The sequence below is a fragment of the Schistosoma mansoni genome, chromosome 1, assembly GCF_000237925.1.
Source record: "Schistosoma mansoni strain Puerto Rico chromosome 1, complete genome".
NCBI classification, from domain to species: Eukaryota; Metazoa; Platyhelminthes; class Trematoda; order Strigeidida; family Schistosomatidae; genus Schistosoma; species Schistosoma mansoni.
Window position 1 is genome coordinate 63,754,221 of NC_031495.1, and position 21,514 is coordinate 63,775,734.

At 38.5% G+C, this 21,514-nt stretch overlaps 1 protein-coding gene across 1 annotated transcript in view; it reads right to left on the reverse strand.

Moving 5' to 3' along the window:
- Smp_001180 (hypothetical protein) overlaps positions 1–21,514 on the reverse strand; it is a gene marked incomplete at both ends in the record, with an annotated part of 64,869 nt that overhangs the window by 28,771 nt on the left and 14,584 nt on the right. Inside the window, 11 exons of the mRNA XM_018795179.1 lie at positions 3,082–3,393; positions 6,371–6,776; positions 6,878–6,992; positions 12,099–12,294; positions 13,532–13,939; positions 15,408–15,605; positions 16,791–16,994; positions 18,183–18,559; positions 20,316–20,449; positions 20,487–20,617; positions 21,027–21,115. Coding sequence (XP_018649517.1) covers positions 3,082–3,393; positions 6,371–6,776; positions 6,878–6,992; positions 12,099–12,294; positions 13,532–13,939; positions 15,408–15,605; positions 16,791–16,994; positions 18,183–18,559; positions 20,316–20,449; positions 20,487–20,617; positions 21,027–21,115 — 2,570 coding nt within the window. The remainder of the gene's footprint in view (positions 1–3,081; positions 3,394–6,370; positions 6,777–6,877; positions 6,993–12,098; positions 12,295–13,531; positions 13,940–15,407; positions 15,606–16,790; positions 16,995–18,182; positions 18,560–20,315; positions 20,450–20,486; positions 20,618–21,026; positions 21,116–21,514) is intronic.

Here is a 21,514-nt window from a genome sequence, read left to right on the forward strand (position 1 = left end):
GACAAGGTGACGCCAAATGAATGACTGTACTTGGATCCTGTACGCACGTTTCGGAGACGCAGCATATATAGATTGAGAGAGATTCTAGAGTCCTAGCTCACCACCAAAAAAAGAGGAAGGGTGAGAGTAAGCAATCTTACCTGACTCCGGTACTCACATGGAATGCGTCCATCAGCAGTCCACCATGCACGAATTTGCAGTGTAGTCTGTCGCATGAATTCCGTATGATGTTGACGGTCTTCTCAGCTACTCACACCATAGTGTCGAAGCAGGTTCCATGAAGTACTCGTATTCACACTGTCGAACGCTTTCTCATAGTTAGAGGAGTTAGTGGATGGTGACGAATTCCATTCAATTGATTGTTCAACATCGATCCGTAATGTCGCGATTTAATCTGCACACAACCTATCTTTACGGAATCTGGACAGTTGGTGTCGAATATAGGTGTTTACTGAATCTTTCATCCAGTTCAGCAACACCCTGTTGATAAATTTTCCTGATACCGATAGTAGTGTGATGACTCTACAGTTCTCACACGTCCTGAGATCTCCTTTCTTCGGTACCTTGACGAAGTCCTCCTTCTTTCCAGTCCATCAGCACTTATTCTCCCTGAAAAGAACGTAAAGAATGTTTGCAGTTTCTTTTATGGTTGACTTCAGAGCTTCAGCTGGTATATTTTCAGGTCCTGCTGTTTTCCCACTCTCGATTTACCGGATTGTCATTTTGATTCCTTCGATCGTTGGTGGGGTGACATCTTTAAAGAGGTCCGTATGTGCTGCTTCGATGACCAAAGGATTCAAAGGAACTGGTGTACTCAAAAGCTCCTAAAAGTGTCCCACACATGCATTCCTGAATCTCAGTGATTGTCTTTCCTTTCTGCCTTCTTGACTGGTCTCTCTGGTTTACTATACTTCCTTGCTAGTTTCCTCTGCTGTATTATCTAGTTTCTTCATATTCCATTCTGTTGCAGTCTTTTCCACTGTCGTCGCTAGGTCTTCCACATATTTCTGTTTGTCGGCTTTAATGCTTTTCTTCACTTGTTTGTTTGCTTCTGTGTAGTCTGTTTGTGCCTTGATTTTTTTGCTCGTGTTCGACTGTTGTTAATTACTGTCTTCTTGTTCTTCCTTTCTTCAATCCTGTCCAGGGTTCCTATAGAAAACAATTCATTATGATGATACTTCTTGCAACCCAGAACCTCCTGACACGTTGAAGTTAATGCTTCTTTGATCCCTTTCCAGTGGTCCTCCATAGTAGTTTCTTCTTCCTAGACTACATCTTGTAAGGCTTGGAATATGTTGTTGAGAGTTATCTTGAATTGGTTCAGTTTGTTAGTATCTCGAAGAAAGGCTGAATTGAACCTTTGTGATGCTGTTCCCCCAGTTGTCCAGTGTTTCTTCAGCTTTAGTTTTATCATGGCCACAACCAGATAATGGTGATCTGAAGTTCTGTCAGCTCCTCTCCTGGTTCTCACGTTTTCCACTGACCTTATGAACTCTTTACTAATGCAAACATGATCTATCTGGTTCTACGTGGTGTGATCCGGTGAGAGCCATGTAGCTTTGTATATGTGTTTGTGTAGGAATATTGTGCCGCCCATAACCGTTTGTTGAAAGCACATAAATTTGCAAATCTGTCGCCATTCTCATATTTTTCTCCCAGTCAGTCCATGTAATCTCATGATATCTTCATATCCATCTGATGTTATCCATTCCGACTTTGGAGCTTAGATTTCCCATTAGGATGGTCACGTCATTTCTTGGGCACTTCGCTGTGATTGATTAAAGCCTGTCATAGAACTGATCTTTAATGTCGTCGTTGCTATCATTGGTGGTTGCATGACATTGGATAACATTTATTGTGATTCCCTCCTTCTTTGTTTTGAAGGATGTTTCGATGATTCTGTATCCATGAGATTCCCATCCTACAAGTGCATTTTGTGCTTCTTTGGAAAGCATTAGAGCAACTCCCTGAGTGTGTGGAGCATTTCCCTTTTCGTGACCGGAGTACGCCAGCATCTCTCCCGAATCTAGCCTTTGCTGTCCAGTTTGGGTCCAATGAGTCTCACTGATTCCAAGTATCTCCTCATTCCCATTGCTATTTGACTGGTCTTCCTAGTCTCCCATATTTTCCAGATGTTCCATGTACCTATAAAAAGTGTTGCTCTGGTTATTAGAAGAGGCATCAGCCTCGTGACTTCCGAATAATCTCGGCTTTCATCCTGAGGCATCATAATTCTTCCTCCAACTCCCAGGAAACATATTAAATGGTTCAAATTGTTTAATCTGGTTGGCTTTTTTTAGCAAGATTTTTTTCTACAGGATGGAATTCCTGACTTCATGTCCAACCCTCTGTCTTTGTGTGGGCTTGGGACCGGCAGCAACTTTAGGAGAGCTACAGGTGGAGTTATGATAATGATATAGAGAAGGTTCAATCGTATGGAAGAATTATTAATAGGTGAGGGGGGATTGATTGTGAACAAGATGATCCCAGGTGCTGTTAGATTTATGAGGGTGAGTGTCACTTCCAGACTCTCCATACAGTCGTAGAATAATTCTTCTTGTAGGAACTAAAATAGAAACTCGATTACTGGTGACTACTCATGATAGACAAACCCGACCACCACATTCAGGTAGCAGCTACGGTCGCGTTACTGATAATATACAGTGGTTAAAAAACCAGGATGAAACACACCTATCCCCCCTCCGAAAAACTCATTCAAACTCACAACTGCATACGAAAAAAAACATAGTTGCATTGTTAACTAAATTCTCCGGAAAATGCCTCGGAAGTTCCTTGAATATTTGACAAAACTTTGGTCATCGGCTCGCTATTGATTTGATTGCAGTTGTTAAAAAAAAAGATTTGTCAGCACTCTAATACTCACTTCACACGTTAGCTAAGCTCAGTGTAAATTTTTGCAGAGGTATTATATGTTATGAAAGACTATCTCCAACACTTTACAAGATCTTACAAACTCTATAATAATTTAAAATCTTCTACTAACACAAACATTGAACAAGTCAAAATTATTAGCACTGAGCTCGTTAAATGACTTAGGAATATATAATATCGACAACTCACTTGAGCCATAAAAGATAGTGGCGTAGATGAATCAGATCCAGAATATGTAGAATTACTAATTGTTGATGTAGATAATTGACCAGAGGTTAAATCTGAAGAAATAGAAGTGGAATCCCCACCGCTAACCCATGATTGTTGTGATTCATTTTGACTAGTTGGAATGGTGCTATTTGGTCGCTGGTAAGGTGGTCGACCTGTGGAAGACATTGTTGTATTTGAATTATTATTTGCTGTTGTCTCTTCTATATCAAAATCCATAGCCTCCTTATGTTCTTCCATTGCACGACGTAATATATCAGGATGATTCCATATCTAATTATACAAAGAAGCAATGCAAAATAACTAAGCGATTGATTGAGAAAAAATTACAAACGCTCTACACATCAAAGTTAATTTTCAAAATGTCATAATAATGAGTATTTGTTTTAAATATGCACGGAATAAAAAAATTGGCATCAAAAATACAATAATTATTGGTTATAAGTTCCAGTATGATAACGGCAGTTACTGCCTTTAGTCCATCTGATGTTGAATATTTTAAAAGTACTAGCATAGGTCAAACTTGATAATGGTTATAACAGCCTAGATGCTTTCTTTCTATATATATTCTCTTTTGAATCCTGAGTTTTAATGGAGTTTTAGATACTTCTATTCCTACATACCCTCTCCTTTTATTTCCTATTAAGACGTAGAAACTTAGGCTAATGTATATTTGTCCCAAGCTCAATTAGGTTGTTTAAGGTTGAACTGACACCTTGGTTATCATCCTACCATATACAACAAATAGTCCGATAATATTTATGACTGAATACCAAGGTTCTTATAAACTTCGCCTATTATAACTAATATGACATAGTCGCAAATTACGATTTAGTAGTTCGTAGAGCCTAATAAGGTAAACGCCAATATTAAGACAGAGATCAATCAACGATTCGGTTTAATTCACTTCATCGAGTGATCAAAGGACTCAAAACCAGCACAACTCCACTTAGTCACAATTTTGTTGATTTATGGTAGTTAAAAATAAAGGAGTACAGAAACTGTAAATATTTTCATTGAAAACAGCATGTACCCCCATCAATAAGTCTGATTGTTCTTCATGCAATAAAATTGAATACCAACCAGAATGTAATGTAGACGAATTATATATTAAATATTATCTGAAATTGCGCGATTACATTATTCCCATACAAGAACAAATACTGGATTACCTCAAAGTCTGACCTGTGCTTGAGGCGACATTTGTATGGCCTGGTCCATAGCAGGGCCATAAATGATATCGTCAGCTAAATATCACAAACTTTGAAATTTATCTTTACTTTGGGTCCTTTCTATGAAACCTGGAATTGTGTAACCGACTTTCTTAATTACCGAAGTAGCGCCGACATATCACCCATCTGGTATTATATCTAGATATATTGCGTATCAAGGTGCAGCTGAGAACAGGAGTTCTCAGACACAACAGCATTCTCCTCTATTAGCCTTAGCTACTCCAAAAAATAAATCTTGTAAGCAAGAATTCTTTGGTAGAGACCAAAGATTTGCTTATATTCGAAATCTTTCAAATATATACTGATCACTCCCAGTCAGTCAGTCAGTCAGCTACAACGTAGGACCAAGCACATATATGCATCGATCCAAGTTGCCATACCTCGTTAGCACAACAAGATGAACACCAAACTCATAAAAGTAGTTAATTTAGTGGTGGTTGTATATAAAAGATAGGTTGTATATAACGATATAGTAAGGGAAGGAAGAAAGTTATGAAGCAATTTCAATCTCATAGTTTAAGGGAAGATAAAGAGTGTATACACCTACACCATTGTGATCGATTCTGAGACATGTCACACAGAGTCTCCAACCATTGGTTACGATAGTCCCGTGGGCCCCAACCAAGTAGTCTGCATCTGCCAACATGGCTCAGACTAGAAGTTAGTGACTTTATGGACTGATGCCACGTTTTGGTTTGGCTGCGTTCAACTTCCTTCCATCCGTCTCCAACACTAGTCAGCATAGCGCGTCGTGGTACTCGGTGTTCAGGCATACTCACTCCCAGTGATTATTAGTTAGGAAATATGTCAAACTGAACAAACGTCACATGAAAGAATTAATAAAATCAATATCCATCGAAAACTAAGTAAACAAAATTCACACTGAATTCGTAAATACAAATAAAAGTTCACGGAAAGTCAAATGAACAAAAATCACCTTAAATTGATATAGGAATTTTAAGACTGATTTCTTTCTAGTACATTGTATTTAGAGATTTAACATCCTCAACACTTCTGGACAATTAACGACGAATTATTTTCGAATTTACTAGGAAGTCCAATGTGTTTTGACAGAGTCGGTCAAACAATCTTTTTATTGGCTCCCCCCCCACTTTACTTATTATAACATTATAACCATTATCACTTTAGTTTTACCTCTCACTCCTTTTTTAATTAATTATTTGTTTATTTAAATACATAAACATTGGTACAAAGGAGGTACCAAATAGATAAGCACCACATAAATCATTCAACATGTATGAGGGCTGGAACACTGACCGGGTGCCCAGTCCAAAACAGGTGGTTTTCTTAGGGGGCCACACCCGGAGCCCTTGACCTAAAAGTCTAATCCACAAGGTAGTGGAGCAACGTCAGGAGATGCAGTCCCATGATAGACGATGACCAATAATTGGTTCATACGCCATTTGTCCCATCAGCATCCTGGAGCTCATGTGTACCACTGATTTGGAGTCATGGTTTTCCAACTCCTCTAGGTAGACTCTCCGTGTCCGCCGGACATTCGCTTTTCATCCTCTCAATTTTTTAAATGATCTTAAATAACTCTAACTAATCATACATTTAAGCTTTAATCAACGCGAAATTTACTCAGTCACAATGTAAAACATTATTGTAGAGCTTTCCCGAATACAAAGTTACTGACAAAAAGTATTTTTGCTAAAAAACATTCCCTTTTTTTGAATATCCTACAGAGATCATCCAATGAATTGTATTATTATTCTGATAAAGATTACTAGAATACTTTATTAACTTGAAACTATTTTATTCATGTACAACTTTGAATATTAAATGAAGTATAGTTACTTGATTGTTCAAACAGCAAATGAGTGAAGTTTGAAAGCATGCGAGTCACAAATTCATGCAACCAAAACATGCATACTTAATAGACTTGAAGACAAAATTGAAGTTCAGGATATAGGGCGACAGCAAGATTAAAGCTAATAACTTTCAGATTAAAAAAATATGAGCACTATAGTAGTCTAACAAGCAATAAAGCTTACTTTACAACACATTGCATATGTTTTCAATGTATTCACTTGAGCCCAACCAAGTGGACCACTGGAGCCCAAGCTTCGCATAAATGCTGCATAAAGTGTTCGTTGCAAGGATGACAGTTTAATTAGTAGAACAATTTCGGTTTTTGGTGGGAGACTAGCCTTGAGAACAGCATGTGAACGACGTTGAACAAAACCAGATAACAAGTCATGTAAAACATGTGCTCGACCTTGCATTACTTTACGATCTTCAGGTGTACTATCTATACACTGACCATTTTCAATTGGTCTTTGAAACATATTAGTGAACTCTTGTTTTGTTCCTAAATAATTAGGTCGGACGAAATCAACCATACACCAATATTCCATAAGATTATTTTGAAGTGGATAACCGGTAAGTACTACACGTCGACTGCAAACACAGAAGTAAAAGAATATTCCAAAGTTAATTGGGACGAAATAATTAGTAAGTTAAGATGATTTTCGTCAATCGAAACAAGGCAAATTACTTACTGTGTTTTAATAGCTTTCAAAGCTTTAGAAATTGACGCCTCACTATTTTTAATTCGATGACCTTCATCACAGATAACAAGCTGAGGGCCAGGATCCAAAAGCGCTGTATGGAAATCTGTTAATAAAACCGTATCATAATAAAAAAGTGATTCTTGAAAATATGTTGATCTGTCGGGTCAATAAATAAAATAAAAAAGGTAAAGAATCACCTGCCATCCGCTTACTTATATACCCATTAGTAGTAGAACAGATTACAGTTTTTAACAATATGTAGAATGTTTGCAAGCTACTGAGTTGTATGTAGACCACAAAAACTGCTTTATAGCAGATTGATTAGCTATCTAGTGGCCAGTCAACAACAGCATGAAAACAAATTTTTTGTATCACATATCGAGATAGTAGATTTGTCTGTAAATTCTATGTAAACTTAAGTGTTTTAATACCGTATATTCCGTTAGTTGGGTTCATAGAAACAAGCAGGATTCCCTATCAATTTTAGTTCTGATTTGAAACGAGCTGAGAGGAATATAATGATAGAATACTAGACAAGAGAAAACGCAACAAGTTCAGGGATGCAAGTTGGATTTAGAAGACCCTGAAATTCTCACCTATGTAACTTGGGGTGATATACATAGTTAAATCTAGATGGAGAACAGAATCACGAAGCAAAATGTTGTTTCTGGATAACGTAATCAGAAAGAAAAAACAGAACTCTGATAACACAACTATACATGAAACTAAAGCATACGGACCACATCTAATATTATAATGGTGACCCAATAGGATCGAAAATAAGTTGTGTACAAACACTACTCAGAAGAATCAAAACTTAATAGAGCATTCTAATTGCACGAAGGACTGAAGAAGCCTGTATATCGTAGAAAATGGCTATATTGATAACTACTTTATAAGCACCTGGGAGATTAACAAGTGATCGTGAGATTACTCTAGGAAATCAAAAAAACAGATAGTTCTGATGCATTTGAAGAACATTTCGAGCCCCCAAATGCCCTGGTACGGCCGAGAGTGGGGAGAGTCTACTCTCCCTCTCGAAATGCTCTCACATGGCCAGCGAATATATAGCCTCTGCCAGGGAAGTCCTACTCACTGCCTTCTCGTGGCGCGGGTGTTGTTTACGAAAGTGAGAGGACGAAAAGCGAATGTCCGGAGCTTTAACCGGGTTGGTGGACACGGAGGGTCCACCTAGGGGAGTTGGAAAACCCTGATTCCAAACCAATGGTGCACATGGGCTCCAGTATCCTGATGGAACGAATGGCGTATGAATCAATCGTTGGTCACCGGCTACCATGGGACTGCATCTCCTCACGATGCTCCACTGCCTTGTGGATCAGAACTTTTGGTCAAAGGCTCGGGGTGTGGTCCCCTAAGAAAACCACCTGCTTCGGTTTGGGCACCCGGGCAGTATCACAGCCCACACACAAATAAATGAAATGATGAATTCTATTGACGATACTATTCCTGCTCATACTAGAAGCAAGACAATATACATTATTATTATTATTACCTTTATTATTATTATTATTATTATTATTATTATTATTATTATCTACCATATCGCTAACTCACCCCCTTTTATCCCCAATTTGTGTAACCTTACTTTTCAACTTATGCAGCAGCTCGCCCATGGTGGAAAATCTGTCCTATCTAAACGATCTCCAGTCACTGTCTGGTTGAAAGTGAATGCTTCCACCGATTATGAATACTGAAGCAGTCTTTCTGAAACCACGTACGCCGTTCAAGCTGGCTTCCTTCAACGTTCGCACACTAATACAGATCAGACAACAGATAGGGCTGGCTATGTCTTTGGAAGGTCTTAATGTTGATGTTTGTTGTCTATCCGAGACCCGTATTCAAGACTCTAGTGAAGTACTACAAATCCGCTCTCCATCTGTCGCCTCGAAAAGCTTGTTTCACGTGCGCTTATCCGGGGACCCTGTGGCATCTTCGTCTGGTCTTGCTGGCGTTGGTGTCACACTAAGCGCTAGGGCTGAGGCAGCACTAATCGATTGGATCCCCATTAACAGTCGGTTATGTGCTGTTAGATTAGAAAGTTCCATCAAAGTGAGAAGAAATCGGCGTGAGAAACGGTGTCTTTTCGTTATCTCCGCCTATGCCCCGACAGATTGCAGCCCGGATGCAATCAAGGATGAGTTTTACCATCAGTTAACAGTTCTTCTCCAGAAAGCGCGTTCAACAGATATTGTAGTACTAGCCGGAGACTTGAATGCACAGGTCGGGCGTCTAGGCACAGAAGAGAGTCGTTTAGGTGGCCGATGGGGACTTGTTGGTCGCAGGACAGATAACGGGGACCGTTTGCTGCAACTGTGCACAGACCACAACCTGTTTCTGGCTAGCACTAACTTCCGGCACAGTCATCGCCGGTGTGCCACCTGGCGTCCTCTCTCTGCATCCCAAGCCTGGACTCAGATTGATCACATCGCGATCAGCTACCGCTGGTGTGGTTGTGTACAAGACTGCCGCTCCTTTTGGAGTACCTATCTGGAGTCTGATCATGCCCTGGTCTGCGCCAATCTCACCTTACTTTTCAGTGGCCGAAGGATTGACCACCACCAACGGATTGATGTTAGTAAACTGGCTGCAACTTCTGTTGCAAGTAAGTATCGAGCCGAGCTAGCCTCTAGGCTAGCTACCACCCCACCGAAAAGTATAGATGAGCATTGGTTGCATCTTCACGACGCCATGAAAATGGCGAGTAAAGCCGCTTGCGGCTTCGCGAAACGTCCCGCTTACAAGCACTGGGTTTCTTCTGGCTCCTTACAACTGATGGAAGCCCGTCGGTCTACTCCGGGTGACCGTGAGTTTGACCACAAACGAAGGCTGTTACGTAATGAAATCGGGCAAAGCTTGCGTAAGGACCGGGAAGCCTGGTGGTCGGAGTGTGCTAATGAGATGGAAGCAGCAGCTGCATCTGGTAACTGCCGGAAGCTCTTCCAACTCATCCGAGCCACTGGCAGCAAGAAGTCTGGTGTGAGTGAAACAATCTACGAGGATGATGGGATGCCAATCACTAATATCTCTCGACGTCTTGGACGATGGGCGGAATTCTTCGAAGGGCAGTTCAACTGGCCTGCTGCTCCGGCAACATCAACCAGTTTGTCCTGACCCCCATGGCCGGTGACGACTGATCCACCAAACGAGGCGGAAGTCCGCAAGGAACTCCAACTTTTGAAACGTTACAAATCACCTGGCCCAGATGACTTACCTCCGGCTCTTTTTAAAGATGGTGGTGACCTTCTGACTAAGGAATTGACTGTGTTGTTTAGAAAGGTTTGGGAGGAAGGAAGTGTTCCAACATCATGGAATGAGTCGATAGTCGTCCCTATCTTTAAAAAGGGTTCACGTTGTTCCTGCAATAACTATCGGGGGATAAGTCTACTTTCGATTGCGTCCAAACTATTGGCTTCTATCATTCTTCGTAGGTTGTTTAAAACCCGAGAACGATTGACTCGTGAGGAGCAGGCTGGTTTTCGTTCTGGTCGAGGATGCATTGATCACATCTTCACCCTCCGCCAAATGTTAGAACACCGTCATACTTATCGCAGGCCAACTATCGTAGTGTTTCTTGATATCAGGGCGGCCTTCGATTCGTTGGACAGGACTGTTCTCTGGGATTGTCTATTGAAGAAGGGTGTGCCTGAGAAGTTCATTAACATCTTAAAGGCCCTGTATACGAACACCTCAGGCAGAGTGAGGGCATACAACCACCTTTCTCCCTTGTTCCATTCGAGCAGTGGAGTTAGGCAGGGTTGCCCGATCTCACCATTCCTCTTCAACTTTGCTATCGACGACATCCTGGAAACAGCTCTGATGGATGTAAGTAATGGCGGTGTGGATATGTTGCCTGGAGAACGACTTCTCGACCTTGAGTATGCGGATGATATTGTCTTACTGTGCGATAATGCTCGAGCCATGCAATCCGCACTTAATCAGTTGGCAATCAGTGTCCGCAGGTACGGCATGTGCTTTGCACCCTCCAAGTGCAAAGTACTCCTACAAGACTGGCAGGATTCTCATCCTGTACTCACCCTGGATGGTGAGCAGATTGAAGTAGCTGAGAAGTTCGTGTATCTAGGTAGCTATATAAGTGCTGGTGGTGGCGTGAGTGATGAGATTGATGCACGTATAATGAAAGCCAGAGCGGCTTATGCCAATCTGGGCCATCTTTGGCGCCTTCGTGATGTTAGTCTGGCTGTAAAAGGTCGGATCTACAACGCGTCGGTGAGAGCAGTTTTGCTCTATGCTTGTGAAACCTGGCCTCTCCGAGTTGAGGATGTTAGACGACTCTCTGTGTTCGATCATCGTCGTCTCCGAAGGATTGCCGACATCCAGTGGCAACACCATGTTAGTAATGCAGAGGTTCGGCATCGTGTGTTCGGGCACAGAGACGATAATTCAATTGGTGTCAACATCTTGAAACACCGACTTCGGTGGCTTGGACATGTTTTACGAATGTCGTCCCAGAGACTTCCACGTCGTGCATTATTTGCCGACTGTGGGACTGGTTGGAAAAAGCGGAGAGGAGGTCAGTGTATGACGTGGTGTCGTGGCATGAAAGAGAGCTGCAAAGGGCTAGCTTCTGTTGGTCGTTCACGACTCCCTGGCTGGGGTCCGAGAGATGGTGCAACACAGTGGCTAGAGACGTTATCAGATATGGCTCAGAATAGAAGCCAGTGGCGATCCTGCTGCAACCTTCTTTTACTTTCTTCATAAAGAGTGGTTCTAACTTTCTTAACTGAAAGAGTTTTCTGGTTGTACATTTTAGTCTGACTTATCTTTTCATCCTTTCTCTTCCTACTTTCATTATTTTGTGTGGCGCATATGTATCTGGTGCCTTTTTGTACCAATATATATGTGTTTAAATAAAATAAAAACATTTCAGAGATTACAAGGAATTTGGAAAACTGAAAGGGATTTCCTTCATAAGCCAACATAACCACCATCTATCCTACGCTAACTGACACACTACAACTGGCATTCAATAGATGCCCCACAGTGGTACAAATGACAAAATACTGGCTGTAACTACATGGTTATATCAGATAGATAACTAAAGGCAACAGAATAAAAATGATTTCCGAGTGTTTCAGAAAGAGTAGATTTATCGAGAAATCATAAATAATGTATGCATACATCATTTAGACTACGAATAACTTCTAGGAAATATTTATATTTGACTTACCTGCCCACATTTTTTCTCGTTTTTCCTCTTTCTCAATATCAATACAGATATCTTTTTTCCGACGTTTAGGTATTCGTACATCAACTTTAGTTGTATATAATGGAGGAGGATTTAGACGTTTTTGATTCAAAAGTAGCCGGAACATTTCATAACCTAATAACAAAACACCACCTTCTTCAAACCATTGTTGAATGATCTTTTGGAAAAAAGAGAAATGGAAAACAAAGTATTACATTAGAATGGAAATTGTAAAAATGTCTAAATGATAAAACATAATAGTGAACTAACAAGGTTTATCATTATTTATTACTAACTCTCTACCCAAACTATCAAGTCCAACCTTGGCACTGATACCCATAAAAACTCATTAACAAGAAAGACAATGTTTGTGATTTACGATTGACAATGATTTATGAACGAATCAGTTAGATTTAAGATAGTAGATCTTAGATTTCGGCGTGAAATTCATTCATCCATATGGCCAAATAGCATTTTGGCATTATGGCTGATCTCCGTTCGTGACGAAAACCCTGACTCTAATTTCTAACGCTACCGTACAACTCTAAATCCTAATCCTAATTCCTTACACTAATTTGCAAACCTCACTTAATCCCAGTAAGTTGGTGGATATCTTTAAGCTCAATTAAGTATCGTTCAAACGTCATCCATAAATTATGATTTCATCAGTGTTAGATGTCAGTCACAGGAGCAGCAGCTTAGTAGTAGCGTCTCTGATTCTAATGCAGGGTGAAACAAGTCAGTCACAACGTAGAACTTCGTACGTACGTACATCAGTTCGAGTTGCCATACTACATTAGCACAAACATGCAGTTGTCGATCCAAATCTCATAGTGGTAGAGGTAGTAAGAGTATAAGCAGTAATCGGAAAGATTAGGGTTTGAAGATGTTATCCAAGGAGTATAATCCGGTGAAATAAATTTGAAGAGAAAAAAGAAAGGGACATGAAGGATTCTACACAGAGCATGATTTCTCTCGTAATGCAAATATGACTGACCTGGCCAGCTTGAGGCATTTTTTAGATATAGCTCACCAGTGATAATCTCGTAGTTCCCTTTAACAGAACCATCACACATAATAGAAACTATTCTTGTTTATCCGTTTATTGATTTGTCAAGTTTTGAAATATACACCATTTGTAAGAAGGCTGAAAAAAGTTAAGAGCTATTTTAAGGGTCAACAATTCTAAATCCTTTATACAGACGATGTGAAAATGAAATATCTCATAAACATATTAGTCCATTCAGGAAAAAGCTCTTGTATGGTTTCATCGCATTTTGAACGAATTACTTCAAAAAGCCTAATCTCCCAGTGAATATAAACTAACTGAGTTATTTCGCGGTAACCAAGTTTGGATGCCATGGTAAGGAAGAATAAATCTTGGCACATTATTGAGAAAGCGAATTTCTGCTTACCTGATGACGCTGACTCATCGTTTTTACAGTGTCCCGAACTACAAATAATTTAAATGGTCGAAGGCAACTACCATTATTAACAAAAGAATATTCTGAATCATTCGGTTCGCCATAAAAGTTTTCATTATGGGAAACGTCTTGCACTTTCGGCTGCGACTCGCTCTTATCATTTTCAAACATAGAAGACCATAGCATTTGATCATCCATGTTGGCATCAGTTTCTTTTGAATCAACCAGTGGGACATTTGGATCGGCAGAAGAATCTGTGCGATCTGGAAAGGAGGGATGTTGCTTTGATTCTGTAGTGGGCTTAGGAACGGAGAAACGTTGGAAAAACTTTGACTTTTTATTTGCTGCGCAGCTTGATAAATCAGTTGGTAACCAGAGCTCAAATTCTGCTTGCCAATTCTGAAATTCGGTGAAATAAACATCTTTACAGTTTAACAATTATAAGTTATTGCTTTGTTTATTAACTTGAAAAAGATGAGAAACTTATAAAACCTAAAAGAAATTGATGATTAGCCTCACTATCAAATATCAATATATGAAGGGAAATAAATTCGTATTTCGAAAAGTACTTGTATGTTCAGAAACCTGCATATTTATCCGTGGCTCCCTATTAGGACTACCTAGATTATAGTGCGCGGCCCGAATAGCTCAGTGGTAATGTCTCTGGCTGTGAAGCTGGGTGACACGGGATCGAATCCGTCAACGAGCACCAGTTCCCTCAAGCTAATTCATATATAACTAAACATCTGGATTATTCTAACTTGACAACTAATTGGAAACAAGATTATCCTGTTTCGGTTTGGGCACCCGAGCAGTATCACAGCCCTTACACAAATCAAATGAGATTTGTGTGGCGCATATGTATCTGGTGCCTCTTTGTACCAATATTTATATGTTCAAATAAATAAATAGATTATAGTGAAAAGTGGTGGCAATTATGAGATAGTGGTGATTTGTAGCTCAGAGAATGAAACCCAATAAAAATAAAAATAGCGATACTTTTCTTTTATCAATAGTTTCTTAAACTGAGTTCTCTTTACATTCCAGAGGTTTAAGCACTGAGAATTACATATATCGCAGAACAACTGATATAATATAAATATGCTAAATTAATTACAATATAGTTGGGATGTATAGAGGTGATAAGATAAATTATAGTATAATGTTTAAAACTATTATATCCTGATAAAAATAGTGAATGGTAACTTTGGGATCCATTTATGGACCACTATTATAGGGTGTGGCCCCCTAAGAAAACCACCTGCTTCAGTTTGGGCACCTGGGCAGTATCACAGCCCTCACACAAATCAAATGAGATTTGTGAGGCGCATATATATCTGGTGCCCCTTTGTATCAATATTTATGTGTTTAAATAATAATAATAAATAATTATGTATATAATTTTTATCGTATACTTGCTAAATAACTGAACTATTCATATTCATGTTCACCGTATCATGAGCTTTATTTTGAACTATAGACTATCATTATACGATTTACCATTCTTGAGTCATCCCTACTCTATTAATTACTGTCTCCCACATTCATAGCCACATTTGGCTGAAACATGTACAAATGTTATTTTCTATTTTATTGGTACGATGCGGTCTGTCTGTTTGGTATATAAACTCAGTATGTTTGAAATATCAAGGATTCATACCGCAGAGGCTGTTCTGGACTTAACTGGCTGGGCTAGGCAGAAGCAGGACCGGTAGTACTCTAGACTGCTCGTACGCTTTTCGTGTCACTGTTGCAATCGATAATTCGCTGCTCTCCGATTGGCGGTCTTATCACATCATACATTAACTGGGCATCCACTCGGTCACAAGTTATAACAAAAACCGAAAAGCGTAACATAATAACATACCTGTATAGTATTGATTGGAACGATTACAAGAACTCTTTGTGCTTGGCAAAAACGGAATAAAATATCAAGAAATCCAATAATTTGTATAGTTTTACCCAATCCCATACTATGCGCTAAAATGCAACCAAATCCATCTGTTGTGTGAAATCGTTTAACACTTTCAACAACATTATCATATAAAAAACGTATACCGCTAACCTACAAATTAAAGAAAAAACAAACAATTGTAGCACAAACAAAAAGTCTACATTTTAGGAGGCGTAAATAAGCTTTAATTATCTTTTACACTTTATTTTCGGGACTAGTCATTTTTCACACGATGAATTTCACTTATCATTGTTATAGTCTGAGTAGTGGATCATAATTTTTACCTTTCAAATATCTACACGGATAAAATAATTTACTGATAAGCCGATTTGTAGCAATTGACTCCAGAATGTAACAAACAAAACAGTTTGTAAAGACTGTAGATTATATTTAAATCATTGTTGGTGAGCATCAAATGATTAGACACTATTTATTCCAGTTTTAAATCAAGATGTCTTGACTATCCAAAATTTACTTAACTCATAACTGCTCATCTCTTTAAAACAGAGAAACTACGCAGTAAATAGGGGATTTACCAACAAGCACAGGTTAATTTATCCACTACACTTTACAAGTATGATGCTCCAATAGAAAAAGGATAGAAACACACAAACAGTTAGTCAGTCATAACGTAGAACTTCGTATGTACGTACATCAGTTCGAGTTGCCATACCACATTAACACAGAGATGAAGTTGTCGATTCAAATCACATAGTGGTAGAAGTAGTAAAAGTATAAGCATTATGTGAAAGATTAGGGTTTGAAGATGTTATTGAAGGAGTATAATACAGCGAAATAAATTTGAAAAGAGAAAAAAGATAGGGACATGAAAAATTCAGAAGATTAGAATTTGGTAGAACACAAAGAGTGGATGCACCTTCGCCATTACAAACGATTTTGAGCCATGTCATTCAAGGTCTCTACCCATCGGTTGCTATCATCTCGCGAATCCCAACCAGGTAGTCTACACCTACAAACGTGGCTCAGTCCAATTGTCAGTGACTTCATGGATTTATGCCACGTTTTGATCTGGCCGCCCCTAGCTTTCTTCCAACCTACTCCTACACCATGAAGCATTGCACATCGGGGCAGTCGGTGGTTGGGCACACGTAACACGTGTCCCAGCCATCTCAACTGATGAAACACACAAACAGACCAAAGATAATGACTTGTTGAAAATAATATAATTTAATCCCACATGAAGGATAATTAAGGCAAAAAAAAATAGTGGAAACTTTCTAACATTCCATTTGTAGGGCTCTGTAAATTTATTTATTAATTGGAAAAAATACTCACTTGATGCGGTTTAATAACCCTAGCCATTTGAGGACATAAAACAATTTCTGGTTCTTCATCTTGATCACGAGATGGGTTGATAACAATTTTGCCATCAATATCAGCTAAATTATCCGCATCTTGTATTTCACAAATTTCAGCTTCAACTTCCATTTCCGGTTCATCTTCACCATCACTAACTTCAATGATACCAGAATCCGTATGCTGTGTACACATGGAAAAATGTAAATCGAGTAAAAACATTTAAGTGATGAATTACTGCTTAGTCGAGATTTATTCCGTAGGATGTAACTTAATTGAGAGATAAACAACAAGAAATTACTTTGAAAACTAATATGCTAGTTTAGTAATGTAAAGACTGAGCTATGATCTACTTGATTATTATTAATCTGCCTTTGCATAACCTTTTTGTTATGTCGCTACTAGCGGTTAATCCTAATAGTTAGTTTACTTCTTACAAATAAATCCATTTCATTGTGTCTGAGAGAAGCATTTAAATAAATGGATAAAAGTCAAGCTCATTCCACACACCACTACGTAAGAGGTTAATAGCAGATTGATTACGAGGAAACTACATTTTTATGAATCCGCAGTATATTATGACTTCTAAGCATAATTTATAATATATGGATAATTTACGAATTGATTTAAAACATACCAATTCATCTTACAAAGCTTAAAAATCCTTCACATACGAAGTTGGTTTTCATAACTATCAACATTGACTGGAAATGATAGGATGTCATCCAATTAATGTTGAAATGTTATCACAACTCAACAAATAAGAGCAGGTTTATTCTCCCGGATTTAAGTTTCACTTGTGTGTGATATCAAACACTGTCAAAATCAAGATAGGTGATGTGGGTATTAAACCTGTAGTGTACTGATACACAACCGATTAATCACAACATTGGACAGTAGTTATTCGGTCTTGATTCGAAAACCACTTGAGAGAGCTGATGATACCTTGTAAAACCATATTAAGAAATTCCAGATTTTATGCACAGCTGTAGCTATGTTGAACGTTCCCTCATTTTAGTGTGGACAGATTCATCAGACAAAACCGAATATATATATAATATCACATCGCAAAGCTACAGCAAACAACCACTTGATGTTAGGTTGGGAGGTCAACACAGACTTGTGACCTCTCCAATGATCAGAAGTCCATTACAGCGTCTAATTAACTGAATTAAAACGAGATACTTTTAAAATCATATTAAGGTCGATCATACAGGCAAGTCAGTCAGTCGTATGCAACGTAAAACCTAGCACATATACGCATCGGTTCAGGTTGCCACACTACATTATCTCATTAAATTATAAATAAAAATCCCAAAGTAGTATAGTAACTGGATTTAAAAGAACACAAAATTAATCATACAAACCTACCTGATCATCGTCAGAATCACCAAGTAAAATAGGATCGTCATGTGATTGGCCCATACGAAAAGATTGCAAATCACTCCATGTGGAACCAAAAAGTGCAGCAGAGGCAGAACCGACAGCTCGTTTCTGATCCGATTCGTTGCTAGGTGACTGTTTTCCTCCATTCGTAAGAGTGTTTGAGATGGTTTGTTTAGCACCTTTTTCACCTGTTTCGAATGAACTACGCTGACTATCAACGGTTGAACCATTTTCTAAGGAGTTACATTCTTCTGCATCAGAGTCATACTTTCCTTCCTTTTTTACAAATGAACCAGTTTCTTGCAACTCAGATTGAAAGTTGACATCAGAACACTTTAGAAAATCGGGTGAAGATGAAGAATCTATTTCGAACAATAAGATACGGTTGGAAGCTCATGGTAAACATCAAATCAAATAATAACTGAAAATCAAGAACTACACACCAATCCAACCCAAAGTGGCAATTATATTTAAAATAATCCTTCTAATTAAACAGGAACGAGGCACAGTATAATGACGTTACATACGTTGAATGTTAATTGGATAACCCTTTAAGTAACCACCATTCACTACAAAAACATGTTGGTCGAAAAAGACTTTTCAATGACGAACCACACAATACGAATCTAAGAGCGACGATAGTTCAATTTTCCAACAACTCACATTAAGTCAATAACTACGGTTTGGCAGCCTGTCATTTACCCAACAGACCTTTATTGAAAACATTCGAAAAAACCCTTTATGACCGATATTTAAACTAGTCTTTACCAGTCTATACCACATAGGATAATGATTAGTCCGAATGTTTAGGTGACCCAGATATTCTAGTACATTACATGCTCCCGTCTATTTTAATGGAACTAGTCGAAATCTCAGAGATCATAGAGTATGTAGTTCATTACCTAAATCGACAATACGATTTGTTGAGGAACGTTGTCTACAAAAAAAACCAGCTACTTTTCAGCAAGAATGATTCCACAATATTTTAGACCTTCAGACGGTTTCATAGCTATATTTCAGGTATCGCGAAAACAAGACCTGAGTGCTTCCAGGCTTCCATCAGTGAACGGGAGCACTTTGTTAACTGTCTGCATCTCCTGAGAAACTGTGATAGGGAGTCGAATTTTCAGTAGGTAGGTATCAAGCTGATATTGTGTGTGAAAAACAAAGGCTACATGCAGCATAAGTGCCCTCCGGGATGTGAGGACCAACAAGATGTAATCTGTCTCAAAGTTGTCAAAGTACAAGAGACCCTTTCTTGTAACACCTGAGGTGGACAGTTATCAAATTCAGTGTAGCTAATCGTATTTTACGGGAAGTTACGGCATATTTTTAGCCTAGCCAAATGTAATTCGATAGGTTTTTATGACGGTCCTAGTGTGGTGTGATGTAAAAATGGTCCAACGAAATCCCAGAATATTTAATGGAAGGTCATTCTATGCTTTAGATCATCCAGTTTCTCTATAGTGAAAAAATTGGCGACAATATAGATTCCAAGAAGGTCGCAGCCATTAATGCTAGAATGCAGTTTGGCGTACAGTTGAGCAGTGAAGCTTTCGTGTGTTTCAATATACAATGGTGACAAAACCACTGGGGAAATAATAGGAAATACAACCAGATGGATGTTCTATAAGCCAAATAGAAAATAAGAGATGAAAAACCAATTAAAAGCCAAATTTCCCTATCTTTACCATGTTTATTCTTTATATTTTATTTATTTAAACACAAATATTGGTACAAGGGGGCACTCACTGTTATGATTGATGGGATCCAGAACTGATAGTATTTCTAAGTATTCAGATTATTGCTCTTATCAAGTCATGCCGAACTACTAATTCTAGCTTGGTTTCAAGGTGTTTCATAGCAGTAAGCTGCCTCTCTTCAGAAAAGTAACGTGAGTTATTCTGACCAATAGACAGCGTTTATGAGATATTCATGCATCTAACAACAATCTCCAAGGCGTTAAATATTTCAGAGTACTAAATTGATGAAAATATAACGCCAGGTGTGCAACTATTTGACTCATGTATGGGTTTTTATGCAGTATTTAGAAGTGCTTAGTAACCATAAAAATATATAACGTTTAAAATAAAGGTTGAAAAAATACGGGCTACTTACCATTAAGTAAGAAGTCTATGTTAGAAAACTTGACTTGCTCTCCTTTATCTTTACTAACAAGACGTTGCCTTCTTTCCATTTCTGCCTTTTGAGCTGCCTTGGCTTCTTCACTAAGGCCATCTTCCCGAACTTTCCTAAAATACAATGAAGACAAATATGGTATGCACAAACTTGATATTGCGTCTTTCAAACGTTTGCTTGCGCCGGCTTTTGCGAGAATTTGTTCTATCAGGGCTTTCGCCTGGTTTTTCATCTTGATTTTCATTATCTGATAAAATTAACTCCCCATCTTCCTCTCTAAACTGTACTTTTAAAGCTATTTAACAAGTAAACTTGACGACTTTGCTTACATTGTTCAGGGTTCTCCTCACTCATGAGTACAAATTAGTCTGGTTAAATCATGAATGAATTTCGAGACAGTGATATACCACAGAAATAAAGAAAAACCTAATTAAGTAAAAGTAACAGCAAAAACTATCAAGGCCAATTCATTCAAACAACACAGGGCCCCATTTACATTATATGATGGAAGACTATAAAACTGGACCATCAGAATAACATTATACTCGCTCTCAAAATATTGTATATAAAAGTGTTGTAATTAATTAACAGCGAAACGAAGCTAATAATTGTATTCATTGTTCAATATATACCACTTTGGCGTGTTTTGGTTCATATAAGTCTACAATAAGAGATAAGGAGACAACTAACCTTTTGAGAAGCAGTCCGAATGTCAGGTATGAGTTCTAAATCATAATTGTCACACTTTGCTTTCAGGTCTGACAACTGTTTGCAAAAGTCTGTGTAATGTCTATGATTCTTTGTTGATTTATTTTGTTAGTTAGTGAATGAGTATATTCCAAAACGATTGAAATTCTGAAATCTACAGGTTAGGAATTAATAGTTTGATCATTTAAAGGTCGTAACAAAGGCGACAGCTCAAATGAGTACAGATCTGAAATGCGGATTGTCGGGTATTGCCTGGATGCTTGGTTCCTTATAAAAAGTTCTATTGAAAACTCTAGAGAAACGTGATATCAGTTGAGGCCTTCGTTTCCTAATACCCTGTCAGTGACCGTACTCTAGGTTGCTTAGTCAGAGGGAGACTACTGGTTTAAAACTTGTTGACTCCAGGGAATGTGTTCATCAACTGTTACATGATTTTCCACAGAATAGACCTAACTGGACTTCGCAGGTGA